The following is a 21,450-nucleotide window of genomic DNA, read 5'->3' as shown; positions in this document are numbered from 1 at the left end:
TTTAAGTAACTTTTGTTCTATAGAGCTTTTTCGCCAAGTCAACACTTTTCTAGTTATTTGCGAGTGAATATGTTCATTTTTCAACAAAATAATCACATTTTTAGACGGTTTTTCGCAAATAACTCAAAAAATAAGTATTTTGTCGAAAAAAACGATCTTAGCAAAAATATAGCTTATAAAAAAGTAAAAAAATAATGGTGTATGACTTAGGTCTCTGGATTTCGTAGAACCAGAGTTATAGCCAATGAAAAATATATTCATATTCACCAAATTTCAAATAGAATATTTCGACGAGAAATATCCAAAAAATTAAGCACTTTTTGGGGAAAACCCATTTTAACTTTTCTAAAGTCTTTAAAAAAAGCTTTATTTCTGTTTTTACAAAAAGTTTCTAGCATTAAATTTAAGCAAGTTACGCTCAAAATAAAGTTGGTCCCTTTTGTTTTGGCAAAAAAATTCGGGAAGACCACCTCTTAATTAGCAACTTAAATGAAATTAATCTTTACCGCCCCACAAATTATTTTACTTATGTTGTGTTTATATGATCTGTAAGTTTCATCAATTCAAAGTGCTTAATTTTGAAAAAATTTAGTTTCAAAGTAAAATTTTTCAAAATAACTTAAAAATTGTTAGAGATACCAAAAGTCTCGAAAAACAAAAAAAGTAAGCATTGCTTTTTTTATTAAGCTTTTTTTAAACACTTTAAATAAATTGTAATGAGTTTTCCCCGAAATGTGATTCATTTTTGGATATTTCATGTTAAAGTATTCCATTTGGAATTTGACGAATATGAACCTATTTTTCATTAGCTATAAGTCTGCTTCTACTAGGTAAAGAGACGTGATATATACACCATTTCTTTAAAGTTCTTACAGGCTATATTTTTGCTACGAATGATTTTTCGACAAAATACTTACTATTTGAGTTATTTGCGAAAAACCGTCTAAAAGAGTGGTTATTTTGTTGAAAAAATTCACTGGAAAATAACTCGCAAAGTATTGACTTCGTGAAAAAACTCTATAGAACAAAAGTTACTTAAAATTAGTCAGTTTATCCATTTCCTGACTTACTTTGGACGAATATTTTTTCACCCCCAAAAGGGGGTGGAAACCACCCCCAGGGCAAAAGCACACATCGGCACAATATCACTTTTTTTCTTTGACTTGTTAGCTATGTGTATGCCAAATTTCATGTCAATCCAAGCGGTTCTTTAAAATTTAGAGGTGTTGCAATATTTTACCGTTAAAGAACGGACTACTAGGAATATTTTGAGAGCTGTTTGGCAAAGTGCAATGAGTTCTTAAAGACTCAAAGTACTAAGAAAGTTAAAAAAATAATATATTTGTTTTTTTTTAATGTTAAGCAAGTCGCTAAAAAATGGTGAGTTTTTTCCTTATAAACAATTAGAATATCTTTGTCATTTTTTCTGATAAATAATTATAATTGATGGTATCAAAAATCTGGTAAAAAAACACACATTAAAAAAGAAAAAAACAACTTTCTAGGACCAATAATAGTCAATTTATACTTTTTTTTTGAAAAATCACATCGTTATTGTTTATAAATAGTTGAAATTTTTACAGAATGATATGTAATAAATATGTTTGTTTTATATGTCAATTGAAGTACGGAATATCTTCTATTTAAAACGAGTAATAACCCTTTAAAGTGAAGCTGGAACCGTGTAATGGGGAAGATTATCGGAGTCCAGTTTAGCGCGTCGAGATTTTGCTATAGAAAGTTCAATTTGAAGCGCTTGAAAAATTTTATAATATCTCAGCTTCCAGAGAATGTAGAGCCTTCATTTTTTTTAATTGGAGTAACTCGACGAAAAAATAGCAATTAGCTAATTTTTATTTTCCGGAAAAATCAGAAAAATGCACTTTTTTATTCAACATGCATTTACAACGTTGACACATAGAATTTCATAAAATATTATAAATTTGTGAATGAATATTAAAATAGTATTATATTATATATATATATATATATATATATATATATATATATATATATATATATATATATATATATATATTGTATTTGCGTCCCTCGTGGCTTCTGTATAGTTTTGACTCTTCGTGACTTCCGATCAATATACAGCGTGTATATTAACAAGAATAATTTCATACAGTTAGCGCTCGCTTTGGCATCCGTTATACTGGCAACAACGTACTTATAATATCAAGTAAAATATTTAACCTTGGTCGTGTTTAAGTGCAAATTTAGTTGTAGAACCCAGACAAATTCTATTTATAACTTTTGCCAATTAGGTGGTTTTGCTCGGATATACGATAAGGATTTGCTGTAAATTGTTTGTTTTCGTTTTTTTATACTCTTAAATCAGGTTAGAAAAACTTATTTCTTGGGTGTAGTTATGAATGATGTATTCTCTAAACTTTTAGATTTTCTATTTTATTTCGATGGAAGAAGATTATGGATTTCGGAAAATTTCGATGGAATAAGTTATATTGTAATATACTTAACAATACCACTATATACCCTTGACAAATTTTTATTTTTTAAAGTTAATAATTGTTTGATGAGCCTTTCGATAAGTTATATTTAATACCTTTCGATTAGGTTAGGTATATTATTAAATTTTATTTTGATAATAATCGGTACTGTTTCTCTCTCTCTCTCTCTCTCTCTCTTCCTGTAATCCCTTCCCAGCGCATCCTTATCTGTTTTATTCTTTCGAAATTTGCTATACAAGTATTTTCCATTGCTCTCTGTTTCTCGCTCTCTGTTTGACTTCTCTCCATCTCAGGCCAATTCTTTCATGATCTCTTATTACAGTTCTTCTCCAGCTATTATCAGGTCTTTCTCTTCTTCTTCTTTCGTCTGGTTGGTATTCGAGTGCTTGTTTGGTTATATTATTTCGATCCTTCCTCAGAGTCCGTGTAATTCATTTCCATTGCCTATTTTTAATCGTGACTGTTATTTTCTCTTGTTTTGTTCTTCTCCGTAGATCTATGTTTTTTATTTTATCTGGCCAGTATATTTTTAGGATTTTCCTCAACGATTTATTTATAAAGGTTTTTAATTTTTTGCTAGTTGTTTCTTCCTGTAAATATTTTGATTTTGGTTAATTCTGATATATCGCGTGTGTTCCAGATTTTCCTTAATGCATTATGAATATATAATGAGTGCATATTGTGCCTTTACTATCCTTTTTTCTACATCTGATCTACTAGCGCCATTTTTTCCATGGTTGATCCCAGATAATATGTAAAGTTATCTACCTCCTGTATTTGTCTTCCTTGTATTTTAATTTTAGTTTCTTGGTTGCTGTTTTTTAAGTTTTGTTTTTTTTTGTCTTTATCTTTAGGCCCATTACCCTGGAGTATTTTGCAAGCTTCTTTTGCTTATGGCTGCTATGTTCGGTTAGGGGAAAAATGTCATCTGGGAACTACAAATCCTCCAACTAGTCATGCAATTTCAATCTAATACCTGTTTTATTATTGCTTACTTTCTGCATGATCCAGTCCGTTATTATTAGAAATAATGTCGGGGATAGCACACATCCTTGCTTAACTCCGCTTTGCATAACTACATCTACTACCATTTTTCCCGCATGTTCTAGTCTGGCTGTATATTTCTTGTCAAATAGTCTGATTAAGTTGATGTATTTTATCGGTAGTCCATATAGTTTTAGAATCTTCCACATTTGTTCTCTGTTTATACTATCGAATGCCTTTTCAAAGTCAAAGTAAACATTATGTTTATATTTTTTTGCCATTCACTAGCTTGTTCCAAGATAATTATAGAGTACAGGAGATACAGCGGTACAGGTACAAGATACAGAGGTGCTGATAGAGTACAAATGTGGTCGATAGTGGAGCGTTTTGCGCGAAAGCCTTCTTGGTTGCTTCTTAGTCTTAGTTTTTTGTCTATTTCTGGCTTCAGTCTATTCAATATGATATTTGACATTATTTTGAATGTGGCACTTAGCAGTGTTATTGCTCGCCAATTCTCGCATTTATTTAAATCGCCCTTTTTTGGTATCTTAATGGTTACACCCTCGTTCCATTTCTGTGGGAGCTCCTGGTCGGCCCATATCTTGAGTTTGTGTAACATTTCTACTAATTTGTTTGCGCCCGCCTTTATTAAATTTATCGGTAGGTTGTCGCTTTCAGCGGCTTTGCCATTTTTTTAGTTGATTCAGTGTGTTTTGTATTTCTTCTTTCGTAATTTCAATTGTTCTAATGTTTATTTCCTGTATTACGTTATCTTCGTCTATATCTGGTGTTTGGAGTATATTTCCTCGCAGTGTTGTTTTCATCTTTGTATTATTTTATGTTCTGATTTAATTATATTTCCTTGTTTATCTTTGATTTGTTTATTACTGTTTAGTGTTTTCCCTGTCAAATTTCGGATGATATTGTACTGTATCTTCAGGTCGTTTTCTTGCGCAGCTTTTTCTGACATTTTTACCATATCATATACATAGTATCTTTTGTCTTTCCTGGCTTGCTTTTTAACCGCTATATTTTTTCTTTGTATTTCCTTTCTACTGCTTTTTCCTTCTTCGGTTGCTTCTTTTTGTAACATTTTTTTTAAAGTTTCTTTCTTTCTTCTCTTAGTTGCAATAGTCCAGAAAAATAAGGTTTTTGTCGGGACACTTGACCAGCCAGGTTGCAAATGGGTTTTTTGGAGTTATACCTATTACATTATAAATACAACAATGCCCGTCACAGTTCGGACGAGAATTTTAGTAATTAACAAATAAGGGTCAAATATGACAGTTTTTCGTTTAAATCGCTACAGGTAAAAATAAGGTAACTAAATATCTTATTTAGATTATTCACCTTTTAGTAGATAAGCAAAGGTTTAAATTTTTTAAAATTTTGATCCGATTATTTGTTACTTCGGAAATTGCAAAATAAAACTAAATTTCGAAAATAAAAAAATTGTTATAACTTATAAAAAAATTGTTATAAAAATGAAATTAAGACTTTGATATTGCATGAAATGTTGAGTCAAACAGTCCATAATGCACAATAAATTTCAAGACGATTTGTCAATTAGTTTAAATTTTATTCGATTTGTTTATCACAAAGAGCTTTTTTTGCAATGTTATTGTTCAGAAAATTATAATATTACAGCAATTCTGTGGAAACCACAGGAAAGAAGAATACTTATATTTTTAGCTTATTTAAAAAATCAATAAGAAGTCATTTTTAGCATTCTGAAAACATTTTACGAAAGTAGAATAATTTTTGGTTTCTAAACAATTTTAATAACCATATTAACATATTGACTAAATCTGCGTTGGGATTTGAAAAGCTGATATTTTTACACGAATTTTCAAAAAAAAACTTTTCGCCTAGGTTAATTACGAGCAAAGTTAGCCACTTTTATTACTTATTTAATTCACAGTTACTTCTATGTACATAAAATTCTCCTGTAACAGTGTTAGTTATCATATTCCTCCGAAACGGCTTGACCGATTTTTATGAAATTTTACACGTATATTCTGTAGGACTGAAAATAGGTGGTAATCTATTATTTACACCCATACGTTATAAGGGGGGTTGCCAGCTGCCACTTTTTTATTGTTTTGGAGAAAATTGTCTACCTTCATTTTATATTATGTACCATTAAAAATATATACAACCCTTAATTTTCACCTTTCTACCACCAACCCCTATTTTTTAATAGTTATCTATTTATTTACATCTATAAAATTCTCCTGTCGTAATGTTAGTTGCCATAATCCTCCGATACCGCTTGAACGATTTTTATGAAATTATATATGTATACATATACTTGTATATGTATACATAACATTTTGTATTGTTAGGTGGGTATATGTGTACATAACATACTCTACAAAACTACAGGTATATATAAATTAAAAAAATAATGATAAAAGTCCATCAACAAACTACGGAGATATTAAGCGCAACATATCTTTGAAAAGTTAATTTCATTTTTTGAGTGCACGGATTTTAATAATTCCGCTCCACAGACCACGAGTCGATTTCGTTAGGACGTCATTTTTAAAGATATATTAACAACTCTGTTCAAGTTTACTCAAACTTTTACACATAAACTATATACATACCTTGAACTTTAAAATAGCGCTAGTTAGGTTTCTTAATTGTTATAAAGAAACTAGCTGTGAATTAAATAAAAAAAAAGTGCCTAACTTTGACCGTAATTAATCAAGGTAAAAGTTTTTTTAACATTTATGTAAAAGTACACATCGAAAACAATGTGATAACTACAGGGGTAATTTGTGTTACTAAAAGATAAATTTTTCATATCTACAGTATTTTTTGATAAAATGCATATTTTTCGAGGTATTCTCAAAAAACCCTCTAAAAAAGTCGATTTTTTCGTCGAAAAACTGTTACTTTCAAGCGCGAATAACTCAAAAAATATTAGTTTTACGAAGAAAATGTAAAAAACATTTCTTTCTTAGAATTACTTTTTACATCGATTTACATGGTTAAAATGCAATAAAAATTTCCGGTCCCCGAGATGGGGTGGCAACCACCCCAAGCTTTTAGCGTACAGCGGCATGATATAGAAAATGATCCTTGGCCTATTCCCTACGCCCTACCTTCTGTGAAAATTTCAAGTAAATCCATGCTGGACGAAAAAATTGCGAGTCAAAATGCTTCATTTCCTCGACTATAGAAGGAGGAGAAACAATCAGTAAATGTAACGAATATAAATACCTAGGTATGAATATGAAAATCACGAATGATGGAACACTAGACGGAGCCGTTAAAGAACGAAACACTCAGGGCAGGAAAGCAATTAGGCTCCTAAACTCAGTACTCTGGGACAAGCAGGTAAACAACCAAAACAAGAAAAAGATCTATAACGCCGTAGTGAAAAGCATTATAACATACAGCTGCGAAGTATGGCATATGAAGGAAAAATCAAAACGAATGTTAGAGGTCACCGAAATGGATTTCTGGAGAAGGGCTGCGGGAAGATCAAGAAGAGAACATGTCACCAATGAACGGATACGAGAAATAATGAAGGTCACACATACAATAAATGACGAAACCAACGAAATACAACTACGATGGTTTGGTCACGTATAAAGAATGCATGAAGACAGAATCCCAAAACAAGGGCAAAAATGGAAACTGCAAGATAGAAGAAGATGAGGTAGACCGAGGAAAAGTTGGCAGGCAGGAATAAACATAGCCATGGATGAACGAGGTTTGCAAGTAGATCAATGTACGGACAGAGAGGAATGGCGAACGGGTATCGGAAGACGAAGAACGTTATAAACCGATAATATAATAATAATGTAAAAGTACCAGCTTTTTAAATCCTAAAGTCTAGGGATGGCGCTTGTTGAACAAAAAACCGGTTTTTGGTTATACCGGTTTTTTTAACTTACGGTTTAACCTGGCGGTTATAACCGGTCAAAAAATCGGTTGTTCCAAAAACAGGTTTTCGGTTTTTTTTAATCAAAAGCAAATACTCAATAAGTTATAATGTTACATTTATATTGCACTTTAGTTTGCTCAATTTTCCTCCCGAAAAATTCCCCAACCAATTCAACCTATAAAAATTTTCCCAGGCGCTTTCAAGTTACCCTAAAAATGGGCCAGAGTACCCCAATCTCTGATTCGTCGCTCGTTGTAGACGGCGTCGGCGTATATTGCGTTGTCAATAATTGGGATATTCCCAAAAGTGATGATCCTATCGATCTATCAAAATGTCCCTTGGATCTATCAAGTTTTAAAAAATGTACAAATGACTTATAGGTATTTTACAAAATAAATTCGATATTTAACCAATTCGATATTTAACCAAAGTTCGAAACCAATTCAGTATTTACTTCTCTATTGCCATCAAAAAATTTCAGTAGGTAATATTTTTTAATACGTTTGTATAATACCTACCATTTATTTCGTAAGAATTATTTATTGTTTAAAAATTACATAATGGAGATTCCTAATCGTATTTCGGTATTCACATTATACAAGAGTCTTAAGTCTCAAGTACTCAAGTATAAACAATTTTTTAGCTGATGATGGTTGGAATATCGATTTCAAGCAGATCACATACTTTTATGTAAATATTATCATCACATGCACCATTTCACCAGTCTTTGAAACATTTATTAATCTAAATAACTATTCTCAAAATTGTTTCATAAAAGCTGATGTGACACTTTCGTCCAGTTCTCTATTAGTAAATAAAAGTTGAATTATGGTTGTTTGGGTTAATTACTTCGCATTTATTATTTATAATATTATATGATTAAGATCGAAAATATATAGAAATTTCTTCATTTCTCTCTAAATTAATTTTTTTCCACAGGCAACTTATTCGGTTTTTCAATGGTTATTACTTTAAAAAGAAAAAAACCGGTTATAACCGGGACAAAAAAAACAACCGGTAAAACCGGTTGTTTCGAATTAAAAAAACTGGGTTTAGGTTATAACCGGTAGGTTTTTTCCATCCCTTAGTCGATTAATTTAGTTTGCAGTCAATACTAACAAAGTTATTCAAATTGTTTATAAGCCAAAAATGACTCTACTTTACTAAAATATTTTCGGAATGATAAAAATGAGTTTTTATTATTTTTTTAAAAACTTTGAAAACATAAGTATTCTTCTTTCATGTAGTTTCCACAAAATTGCTGTATCATTATTATTTTATGAAGAAAAGCATGCTTTATCATTGCAAAGAAAAGGATTTTTTATTAAACAAATTGAATAAAATGTAAACTAATTGACGAATCACCTTGAAATTTTTTGTTATATCTGGACTGAACATGGACTGTTTGACCCAATTTTTCATGTAATATCAGTCTTAAGTTTATTTTTGCAAAAGTTTATTTTTGCAACTTCCGAAGCAACAAATAATCGTACCAAAATTCAAAAACTGCCATTTTAAACCTTTGTTCATCTACTAAAAATGAATACTCTATCTGATATAAGATATTTAATAACTTATTTTTACCTGTAGCGACTTAAACGAAAAGACTAATTTTCAGGGCCGTGCCGTTCTATGATGCGGTGAGGCAGCCGCATCAGGCGGCATCACAAGGGGGCGGCATAATCAGTAAAATCTAATATCTTCTTCTTCAAGTGCCGTCTCCTAATCGGAGGTTGGATATCATCATCACTATCTTTAATCTATCCACCTCTGCTCTAAAGAGTTCTATAGAACTGCATCTAAACCAGTCCCTTAAATTCTTTAACCGTGACATTCTCCTTCTTCCAATGGACACGCGCCAACTCGTAACTCTTAATGACAAACTTTTTCAAATCAAAATGTACACCGGCCAATTCGTAACTTTTTTACTACCTGACCCTCCCAACTTGCAACTTATACAGGTGAATTCGAAACCATTGTTTAATTCTAATTCTATTTACACATAAACATTACATCTACTGGTAATGCAGCAGAGTTATGCTCCACGTAACGTAGAGCCACACCCAGAGCTTTAGTGGCATCTGCGTGTGACACTCAATATGACAGGGAAACTTCTTCCTCGCTTTCTTCATCTTCATTAGTCATTAGGGTTGCCTTGAGGTTGAACCAAGTCTACAATGTATTCATCCGTAAATTCTTCGCTCCCTTTGTCGTCAGCTTCAATCCATTCTGTAATTACACTTTCTTCTTAGTTTTCTGATCCATCTTGTATAGGGGAACGGGGAAAAATGGAGCTTATTCAAATTAGAAATCAAGCCATGGAGTTAACGACTAAGCACAAATGATGACACTGGCTCTGCATCAGTGACATCAATCTGAGATGGGTGGAAGAGGGAGAGAGACAGGCACAGCGACTCAAAATCAACGACAAAGTAAACTTTCAATTATTAGTTAGGCTAACTTTCGGATAATCCGACCTTTTCGGAATCCGAACAGGCTGTCCCCCCAATTAGTTAGAATTTGTGGGGTTTTACTGTATATAGGTACCTACTATAATATCTGCGTTCCAATCGGCTGGTAGTCTGTTTTGTTCATATGTTTTGTTGTATTAGCTGGTTTATTTCCTTATGTAATTCTCTTCCTCTGTATTTTTTCCACTGTTATTTAATTTTCTTCTGCTGCTTTTCCGTTTTCTATGTTTTTAATATTTGTTTTTGTACGTTTTCTTCTGTGAAAATTTCTACTTCGTTGTTACCTTGTTCTTCTTCATCTGTTTCCTTCATACCGAATAGCATTTTTTCGTAATATTCTTCTCATATTCTGCTGATCTGTTTGTCTTCAAACAGGGTTTCTCTTTTTTTTTGTTTTTTAGTACTCTTGTTTTAATGCTGGACGTATTTTTTTATCTGACTTTTTTGTAAAATTGTTATATTTGCTGGTTTTCTGTCTTTTTTAATGTCCTCCAGCGAAACCCGTCATTTTTCTTCTTTTTATTTGTTGAGTTTGCTGTGTTTCTCGCTATTTTTTATTCTTCCCTGTTTTGTTTTGACGGATTGGTTGTTTATCCACGTCATTCTAGCGTAGTTTTTTAGTTTTCTGCGTTTCGCAGTCTTGATCGTACGTAAATTACACATTTAAAATTGAAAAGGATTTATAGGTTCCAAATTAGCTAAAAGACGGTGTTTCAATCCCTGTTTGTGTATTATCGCTCCAAACCCTTCTTGGCAGTAGCGCACCCAGGGGGGGGTTTGGGAGTTAAACCCCCTTTCCCTAAGGGCATATGAAAAATATATAAATAATAGCAGGAAAATGTAACTTGTCTTTCACAAAATATAGAAAAAAATTTCGACGCCCAAGCCAACCCCCTTCCTCCCAGAGAAAAATTATAGGTGCGCTACTGCTGCTTGGATGTGTCCCGTTTTTTTCAAATTTATGATATGGTCACCCTACAGTAGAAACGCTTCTTAATTCACGAGAGTATTCTACACACTTGTTCTTAATCCAGGATACAGTTTTTTGTGTCAAATTAGAATTTCATAATGGTAGATAAGTTTATTTTAATTTTCTAATCTATTTCAACAGTAGGGCCCCCGCATACTGCAGACTTTTTACCTGCCGCTAGTTTAGTCGGGTTGGGCAAAATTAAAGATTTTTCTTTTTAAAATATGTAAGAATGTAGTTCGTTTGGTATGGCATGAGTGCTTTAATTTTTTTTAAGTATGTATTCTATTTGTTTTTAATTTTGTAGACTAGCAGACTTAACTACTTTATGTAATGTGAAATTTAAGACTTACTACTATATTTTAAATATTTTTCAAAATATTATTTTCTATATCCCTACATAAAAAATACATTGAGTGTATGAAATAAGTAAGCAATGTTTTAAACATTTTTATTATTTTCCAGACACCTTTGCACCTATTAGTTGAACAAATTATATTATTAAAAATTTTGTACTTACTTTACTTAAGCCGACCTCTTGTACCCTACTCTGTCGAGGTAAAAGTTTTGTAATAAAAAATTAAGAATTCAATTTTAACACTTCTATAATATGTCACAATTGAGCAATTAGACCAGCAGATTCGGCAACTGGTTATGATAAATTCATCAATTTTAATGAACATACTTTTTAATTTTTTATTTTTGCAGTGAAAAAAAAATACATTGTTAATTATACAAAAAAATATCATTAATATATCACAACAATATTTTTTTCAACATACTACAATAATCAATTATAAAAATATCCGAAGTCTAAATTCCAACATTTGAGGTGACAACAGCGCAGTGGAAGCCATGAGGACATAAACTCAAATATACGGAGACCACTACAACCGCAAACTGAATAAATATATATTTGGATGCCATCAAAACCGTTAAAGTGATTTTAGATATACAGCAAGCGAACATGGCGCGCCTGACGGCAATTGCTCCAAGTAATGTGTATATTATTATACAGATAACGTGACTGAGGACGTCCGGCCAATATTTTGTGTAAGCATTGTAGGAAGTGGTACCTTTCATTTGCGATACATTTTAGGGAAAGTCCTCGTGGCAACCGTATATCGGAGTTCACGAAGACCTGGAAGCCACGAGAGACTACGGTTTAACATGGGGGGACGTCATAAGATGCTAAAAATATATATATATATATATATATATATATATATATATATATATATATATATTTATATACAGGTTGGTTCATTTTATTCGCCTCGGTGTCTGTATGGAAAACGACTTGATTTAAAAAAAATTCATCATAGAAATATACCGGGCCATTAACACTGCAATCTAAAAATAATGTGAATTATACAGGGTGCTTCAAAAAAGAGTGGTATATCAAAGATAATTTTTTTTATGGAACACCCTACACCTGATGAAATTTTTAAATTGCTCTTAAAAAAGAAGCTAGACTATACCTAAGTACAGGGTATTTTGATTTATTTCAATTTTTAGAAAAATGTAAAGATTTAGAAAAAAATAAATATTTACAAATCTAAGAATCGGTGACAATTTTTTTCTTGGATCTTCATAATAGACTATTCAGCATATTTAAACAGATTAAACAAAAACGTTCTCAAATTAAACAAAAATTTTGTATAGATTATAATTATTCATCTTCGTTAATTCTACACAGTTTTTGTACAGGTTCATTAATTTCATCCACATTATCCATAATTTCTTGAAATAAATCAATTGTGCCGAGCTTTAATTCATAGTCAAATTTGATTTTTTTATAAAAAATTAAGTAATCGTGTGGGGAAAAAATAAATATGTCATTTTAATTGCTTATTTGTTTAATTTGTAAAATTCATATTATAGTTTTCAAAAAGCTTATACAGGGTGAAATTTTTTCTAAGACCCAAACGAACTAATTTTTTTGAAGCCGGACCTGATTTTTTCTAGTTTGAATAAATCAGTTGATTAGGTGGTAATAGTGTAACGATTGACCAAAATAAGAGACACATCGATTTGACCGTTCAACAATTATGACGAATACAAATTTCTGTCAAAATGTGAAACTCGCCCTGTATATTAATAAACAATAGGATCAGACACTTTTTAATGGTCATTTGTTATTACCCATATGAGCCTCTATACGAGGTAGGAGTATGTACAGTTAACATTGTAAATGAATGTTGAATAAAAAAGTCCATTTTCCAGAATTTTCCGATTTTTCCGGTAAATTCAAATTAGCTGGTTGTTATTCTTTCGTCGAGTTACCCAAATTAAAAAAAAATGTTCACAAAACATAAGACTACAATACGATTTCGATATATACTCCCATTTGTACCTCGTCCTCCCTACAGGGCGCCTCAAATTTAAAATAAGAAAAACATTTCTTTTCTTCCACCCGGTATAAGTACAAAAAAAAAGTTTGAGTAAACCTTTGCATAACTGTGTAAATACTAAAGAAAAGTCTAAAATAATAAAAAAAAATTAGCGGAATCCGTTAATCTATTCACGAAAAAATCTACTATAAAAATTCAGCAGAATTTTCTATATCCCTAACTTTTGACGAGCAGTTTATTAAGAAAATTAAATACCTACATGTATACGTATTTTATTTCAATTTATGCATATAATACCTAAAAGCACCTAAATTATTTAATTTTGAAGTTTAAACTCTTGACAAAACCGCATCCATAGAAAAAGTACAGTGTACAACACATGAGAAAGTGACATATTTCTCCCTCGCTTGAACGTGCCTCGGGTCGTGACAACAAAAAACTTGTGCGCTCGTGAGAAATATTTCTTTTTTCTCACTTGTACAATATACTATTTGGCAATATTTATAATTCGTATTTTATTTAATTTTACTTAATTTATTATGCAATTTTGTGCGATGTTAAATAAAAAAAAGTATAGAAACTACATAGTTATCTACTGTATAACACGCCACTAGTATTAAAATCGCCTTCTTGTGAAGTAATAATTTTTAGATATTATATTATATTGGGTTAATTTGCATTTCGAAAAAAGTAGATGTTATGGAATTTTTTTATTACACGCTTATTAAAATTTAATTCCAGAATAAAGAAATATAGTAGGTAATTATTATAGGCATTGAATTTGTGATACCTACTCTTAAACACGTTCTGTAAAATGTGTTATTTTAAGAATACATAATATCAAAACAACGAGGAATTACTAAGATACCGGAACAAGAGGTTAGTAACGGCAACGGTAAGCTAAAACGTGGGTGTTAGTATTCTTTGCTAAAACTATCTGCTGCTTTTAGCGGACACTAAACAGACCCGAACACAGCACACCCGCCGGCACCCCGCGGGTGACCCGAAGAATTCGAAGATCTTCCAAGCTTATCTAGAGTGGGGAAACCGTATTTACGTTGAGAATGTAGGGGAGGCACTGAAAAATGAAGAAACCTTTTATGTTGGATTTCTTTCGACTGCCGCGTAATCATCATTCTCAAATATAGATGGCTATACTGTTTTGAGGGGAGAAAATTTGGCACGGTTTTGTTGTACAGCTTTGGGTATCTATCCGTGTCTATAATCAATGATGATACTTAAAACGCCTTTGGTAGGATGCACTAGGTATTAGTTTCCCGAAAATCAACTTCAAATACAGTGACGACCGCGCTAATAACCGGCAAAATAAATCAAAAGATGGAAAACATATTAAGTTGCGAGACAAAAAGAGACGAAACTATCAAAGGTGGAAAATTTAGCGATAGAAACCTATAAATTTACATTATATTGATTGTTTTCTCATGGACGGATCTCGAGCTAAAGTAACAAAAGAGGAAGGTAGCACAAAATCAATTGCAATAGAAACAGGAGTGCGACAAGGCGATTCCCTGTCAACCACATTATTCAACATAGCAGTAGAAGGAACAGGCAAGGCCAGCAAAATTAAAGGAACTATAGCTAATTCCTCAACACAAATAGTTGCAATGTGGATGATTTAGTTCTTATGGGAAGAGACAAGAAAGATTAAAACAAGCAGTAACAATCCTGGCAAAAGACTAGAAGTTAACGAAGGAAAAACAAAATAATATCTACTCTGCTCTAGAAGATAAGATAACAGGACGAGAGAAATCAAAATAGAGAACTACACTTTTGAAAGAGTCCACCAATTTAAATATTTGGAATTAATAGTGAATGGCCAAAACAAGAAAAGTGAAGAAGTAACGGAGCGAATACTAGCAGGCAACAAAACATACTAAAGATATAGACTTATGATGGACCAGAACTTATCCAGAAATACAAAACTGAAAATATACAGAGTTGCAATCAGACCAGTACTTACGTACGCAGCTGAGACAATGTGCCTCACGGAAAAATATGAAGAAAATCCTCAGACGGATTATGGGCCCAATAAGAATGGACAACGGAGAAATGAGAAGAAGAATGAACCATGAACTAAGAGACATAATGAAGGGAGAAGATATAGTTAGATTTATTAAAGCGCAGATGCTGAAATGGCTGGGACACTTAGAGAGAAGGAAAAACGATCCACTGATTAAGATCACCAAATGGAAACCAGAAACTGAAAGACCAAGGGAAAGACTCAGAGAGAGATGTGAGGACCAGGTCATGAGATATATCAAAATTCTGGAATTGAGAAATTGGAGGGAACAGTTATACAACAAACTTTGACAACACACAAGTGGAATGCGGAATGATTCACCGCAATAAGCGAATCGGAGAGTTCTAAGTAAGAGCGGCAAACATTCCATCCAGAATGAAAAGCCCTAATGATAATGATTGTTTTCTACCTTTAGACATATCAGACGAGTATGTCAACTGAAACTGTAACTGTCACAGTGGTAGTTGTCAAACTCACCCTTTACGTCTAAATATGGGAAACAATATAATGTAAATTTATAGGTTTCTATCGTTAAATTTTCTACCTCGACTAGTTTCATCTCTCTTTATCTCCCAACTTAATACGGTTTTCGTCTTTTACGTTATTTTTCCGGTCATTAGCGCACTCATCACTGTATAGCCTTGCTACTCTCATCACCTATTTCTAAAGGATCTTTATCGAAGTGTTTTAAAATGTGTTTTTTATCGATACTATTTTTAACCCTATCATTAGATACTTCTTTAAAACGTGAAGATGTCATGTAATTTCTAATATATTTGCGGCAAGTTTTATCTTGGTATGTTTCTATCATTGTTTCTGTCCTCATTTTACTTTGAAGTTCATTTTCACTTTCAGTACTTTCATCTTCTGCTGTCATTTTATTTTGAAGTTCAGTTTCACTTTCAGTACTTTCATCGGAGTCATTATACATTTCTATTTTAATTATTTCGTCAACGACGTCACTTTGTATTTCAACATCACTTTCAGTATCAGATTCGTCGTAGGTTCGTATTAGAAGCTTTTCTGGTGGAGTATCAGAATCTTCGGTTTTAATGATACATTCGTATTCATTAACAAATGTACCTTCGGTAGTACTATTATTTTCACTTCCATATTTATTGTTGTCTATTCTTTCTATTTGTCTGTTAAAACGTTTAAGGTTTGCTTCACTTTCCTTACTAATTCGTTTACGTTTGGTAAACACGTTAGGATTAGTAATTGGACTACGAGGTTCTTCGGTTTTTAAACTACCTAACTGATATATTGCAGACTTAAGAGTAATCAGTGATTGCTCAACTTGCTTTTTGAATGTATATGCATTTATAATAAAATTTGCACAATGAGAACAAATAGTTTTTGGTAAACCATCTGTCTGATGAACCTGCAATTAAAACAAACATATAAGTAAAATGTAATAAACTAGTTTTGGAAAATCAATAATAATTTTATATCAAAAGTAATATAGGAAAAGTCAAACAATAAAGATGCACGTAATTCCCCCCCTTGTTGCCATATTCTAAATTGAAAAAATATATAGCGATTAATCAGATTTTTTTGACATGCGATTCCTATTACAGAGAGCATTGGCTAGAATTATTAGTTCGAGTTTATATGACATCATTATTATATTTGGTGAGATTGTAAATGTTAACTGACGTCTGCCATAATATTGGAGGTTAAATATAATGACAAATTATTGTTCTCAAAATATATTTTATTTATTAGATCGGGCAGTATCGTCGCCCCCGCTAGCGAAATTATTCCGATTCGATTTTTTTGCACAAACTTACTCAAAAAGAGATCCTTATAACATATTCACAGGGTGTCGGGCGGTGTCGTGGTCGAACAATTTTTTAAACAATTTTTTTTAAACAAATTCACAAAAGTAATTTTTTTATTTCCAAAAATTTTTTTTTAGATAACTTGGGTCATTCTGAGCAAAAAATGTCTCTTGTCATTTTTCTCTAAAATTGACTGTTGTCGAGTTATACGCGATTAAAAATTTGAAAAATGCGAAAATGGCCACATTCAAGGCTTCATAACTCGATCAAAAATGATTATTATGAAATTCAAAAAGTGACAAAATCAAGATTCAAATACCTTCTTCAGCGTTCTGAAGAGATTTTTGTCATTATTTTTTACAAAGCTGTTATTTTTAGTTATTAACAATTAGCGCTATAGTCCAACTGTATCGTCGCCCCCGTTAACGGAACAATTTCGATTAGATTGTTTTTACACAAACTTACTCAAAAAGAGGTCCTTATAACATATCCATAGGGTACCTTGCGTTGTTGTGGTCGAAAAAGTTTTTAAACAATTTTTTTTAAACAAATTCACAAAAATAATTTTTTCATTTCCAACAATTTTTTTTTTAGATAACTTGGGTCATTCTGAGCAAAAAAGGTCTCTTGTAATTTTTCTCTAAAATTGATTGTTGTCGAGTTATATGCGATTAAAAATTTGAAAATGCGAAAATGGCCATTTCAAGGCTTCATAACTCGATTAAAAATGATTATTATGAAATTCAAAAAGTGACAAAATCAAGATTGAAACGCCTTCTTCAGTGTCCTGAAGAGATTTTTGTCATTATATTATTACAAAGCTGTTATTTTTAGTTATTAACAATTAGGGGTATAGTCCAACTGAATCGTCGCCCCCGTTAGCGGAACTATTTCGATTAGATTTTTTTGCACAACTTACTCAAAAATAGGTCCTTATAACATATTCACAGAGTGCCGGCCGGTGGTCGAAAAATTGTTTAAACAATTTTTGGACTACGGCACCGGCCGGCACCCTGTGAATATGTTATAAGGACCTCTTTTTGAGTAAGTTTGTGCAAAAAAAATCTAATGATGAAATCGATGAAGCCTTGAAAATGGCCATTTTCGCATTTTTCAAATTTTTAATCGCGTATAACTCGACAACATTCAAGTTTAGAGAAAAATGAACAAGACAGAAATGAACAGAGACCTTTTTTACTCAAAATGACCCAAGTTATCTAAAAAAAAAATTGTCGGAAATGAAAAAATTATTTTTGTGAATTTGTTTAAAAAAAATTGTTTAAAACATTTTTCGACCACGGCACCGCCCGGCACCCTATGGATATGTTATAAAGACCTCTTTTTCAGTAAGTTTGTGCAAAAAAATCTAATCGAAATAGTTCCGCTAACGGGGGCGACGATACAGTTGGACTATACCGCTAATTGTGAATAACTAAAAATAACAGCTTTGTAATAAAATAATGACAAAAATCTCTTCAGGACGCTGAAGAAGGTATTTGAATCTTGATCTTGTCACTTTTTTAATTTCATAATAATAATTTTTAATCGAGTTATGAAGCCTTGAAAATGGCCATTTTCGCATTTTTCAAATTTTTAATCGCGTATAACTCGACAACAATCAGTTTTAGTGAAAAATGACAAGAGACCTTTTTTACTCAAAATGGCCCAAATTATTTAAAAAAAGTTGTTGGAAATAAAAAAATTATTTTTGTGAATTTGTTTAAAAAAAAATTGTTTACAAAATTTTTCGACCACGGCACCGCCCGGCAACCTGTGGATATGTTATAAGGACCTCTTTTTGAGTAAGTTTGTGCAAAAAAATCGAATCGGAATAATTGCGCTAGCGGGGGCGACGATAGTGCCCGGTCTATATTGAGTTTATATTTTAACGATAGTTAAAATATGGTATAATGATAGCGCAGAAATCATTAGAATATAACAAACCAGCCCTTTTCTGTTTCATATACCTAGAGAAAGCGTTTGATAGAATACAATTAAAAGATGTGATACACCTACTATATGACAAAAATGGGTCTACCCCAAAATCCCGACAGCCACAATCCCGATGGCCAAAATCCCGACACGCCAGAATCCCGACAGGCCAAAATCCCGACAGGCCAGAATCCCGACAGGTTTGATAAGTTTCTTTTAAACATATAATTACATTTATTTCTTGTTTTTTGTTTATGGCCATCTGTTTTTATTTTGTGTTACTAAACAAAAGTATTTACCATTTAATATGAACTAATTTTCTAAATAAAATTTCTAACATGGGTATATGAATTTTGGTATTGCATATTTGAAAAGGAAACAATAAATATTAAAAATGTAGTGGTCGGAATTTTTACTTATGCCAGGATTGTTGCATGTCGGGATTTTGGCCTGTCGGGATTCTGGCGTGTCGGGATTCTGGCGTGTCGGGATTCTGGCATGTCGGTGTTCTGGCCGTCGGGATTTTGGCTGTCGGGATTTTGGGCGCCACCGGACAAAAATGTACCACTGGATATCATAAAACTGATAGAAAACATATATGTAAGAAATAAAATAGAAATGAAAGTCAATGGAATAATAACAGAACCCATAGAAGCAAACACAGGAATCAGGCAAAGAGATTCACTAAGCCCTCTATTGTTTAACATAATGTTGAATGCAATAATAAAAAAAAGAATGTGTGTGTACTTTGTACGCACGTAAGAAGATATTCTTCTATTATATAGGTAATTTAAACGAAGTAAATATACTTAACAGGTTATTTGTATTTTATTTAAAAATTAAACTAACTTTCTTATGTACCACTTCCAAAATTTTTTTATTAAAATAACGAAAAATAAAAAAAAGTATGAACCGTCTAGGATTAGAACCCGCGACCTTCCGTGTGCTTCCGTTCTCTGTCCCAACGCTCTGCCAACTACGCCATCGAGCCACTTGAATTGACACGTAAGTTTCGAATATAATTACACAACACGGCGACAAACTGTGAACATGTTATGCCTACATATTTTATTATTTTACTACAGGGAAACACAAATCCAAAAACACAAGAATTATAATAAATAATACATTTCCTAAAACCACTAATATATTCTTTTAATGACTTATTTGCACGGTTACAGATACTAATACCTATATTGAAATATTAGCAATGAACTACATACTGTCAGTGTGCGCAGGCGCGTGGTTGATGTACAATTTTACCCTCAATCGATTCGTCGCTAAAGAAGAATATCTTCAACAAGCGAAGAAAAAAAAAGAGGGTACAAAATGGGTGATAGAATAAAAAATACTTTGCTACGCTGATGACACCGTATTAGTAGCAGAGTGCGAAGACAACCTACAAAGATTACTGCATGAATTCAACATTAACGCAGAAGAAATTAATATGAAAATATCAGCCCAAAAAACAAAATTTTTAGTAATAGCCAAAGATATCTTAACTGCTCTTAGACAAGGCGAAAACGGCGGGTTCGTTGGAAAAAATATTCCCATGAGATTTTTTTGCATAGTGACATTCGTGAGACATCCCAGAATAAGGTTCAAGAAGTCGCCCAAGCGAAAATGGTCCAAATTTTTATTAACACTTTTTTTTAATTAAATTGCAAAAGTCAATATTTTCGGTCCGGACAAATCTTTTTTGGGTTTTTTGGACCATTTTTGACAATAAAGGTATCTTATAATTTTTCTCTAAAGTTGATCGTTTTCGAGTTATAAGCAATTTAAAATTTGAAAAACGCAAATATGGCCATTTTTAAGACTTCATAACTCGGTTAAAAATTATTATTATGAAAATCAGAAAGTGACTAAATCAAAGTTTAAAGCACCCCCTACATGATCCTGAAGAAATTTGTGACATTAATTTATTACTAAGCTGTTATTTTTAATTATTATCAATGAGCGGTTCAGATCGTATTGACGCCGCTGTAAATGCGAGTGCGAGTAAGATGCACTAACGGAATGACACTGGTCATTCCGTTGATCCGTGATGCCGGAATGGCATCTCGCTCGCACTCACCATGGACGACAGCCTAATAAGTGCACGGCGCTCAATATTATTACTTAAAAATAACAGTTTAGTAATAAAATAATGACAAAAATTTCTTCAGGATCTTGTAGGGGGCTTTAAATTGTGATTTAGTCACTTTCTGACTTTGGTAATAATAACCTTTAATCGAGTTATTAAGCCTTGAAAATCGCCATTTTTCGATTTTTTTTTTCAATTTTAAATTGCTTATAACTCAAAAACGATCAACTTTGGAGAAAAATTATAAGAGACCTTTTTTGTCCAGAATTGCCCAAAAAACCTAAAAAATATAAATATTGCAGAGTTGTCGCCTAAACTCTGCCATGTAAGGTCTACGTTCAATTTTCCAACAAATATGGTTGATGTCATGTGATGCCAGGGGTTAATCTGGAAATATTTTAAACATCTTTCAAAATCAGATAATATAATGTAACCCCAACTATTTAAAATCAATTT

General features: G+C 32.1%; 1 protein-coding gene across 4 annotated transcripts in view; it reads right to left on the bottom strand.

The window, feature by feature from the left end:
- LOC126882069 (uncharacterized) overlaps positions 1-21,450 on the bottom strand; it is a 550,590-nt gene that overhangs the window by 420,040 nt on the left and 109,100 nt on the right. For all 4 annotated transcript variants that reach the window (XM_050646892.1, XM_050646894.1, XM_050646895.1 and 1 more), the window contains one exon: positions 6,572-16,576. In XM_050646892.1, the coding sequence (XP_050502849.1) occupies positions 15,824-16,576 (753 nt within the window). In that variant the 3' untranslated portion in view covers positions 6,572-15,823. The remainder of the gene's footprint in view (positions 1-6,571; positions 16,577-21,450) is intronic.

This window comes from Diabrotica virgifera, chromosome 3, assembly GCF_917563875.1.
Source record: "Diabrotica virgifera virgifera chromosome 3, PGI_DIABVI_V3a".
Lineage (NCBI taxonomy): Eukaryota > Metazoa > Arthropoda > Insecta > Coleoptera > Chrysomelidae > Diabrotica > Diabrotica virgifera.
This window is presented reverse-complemented; position numbering and strand designations above follow the sequence as displayed.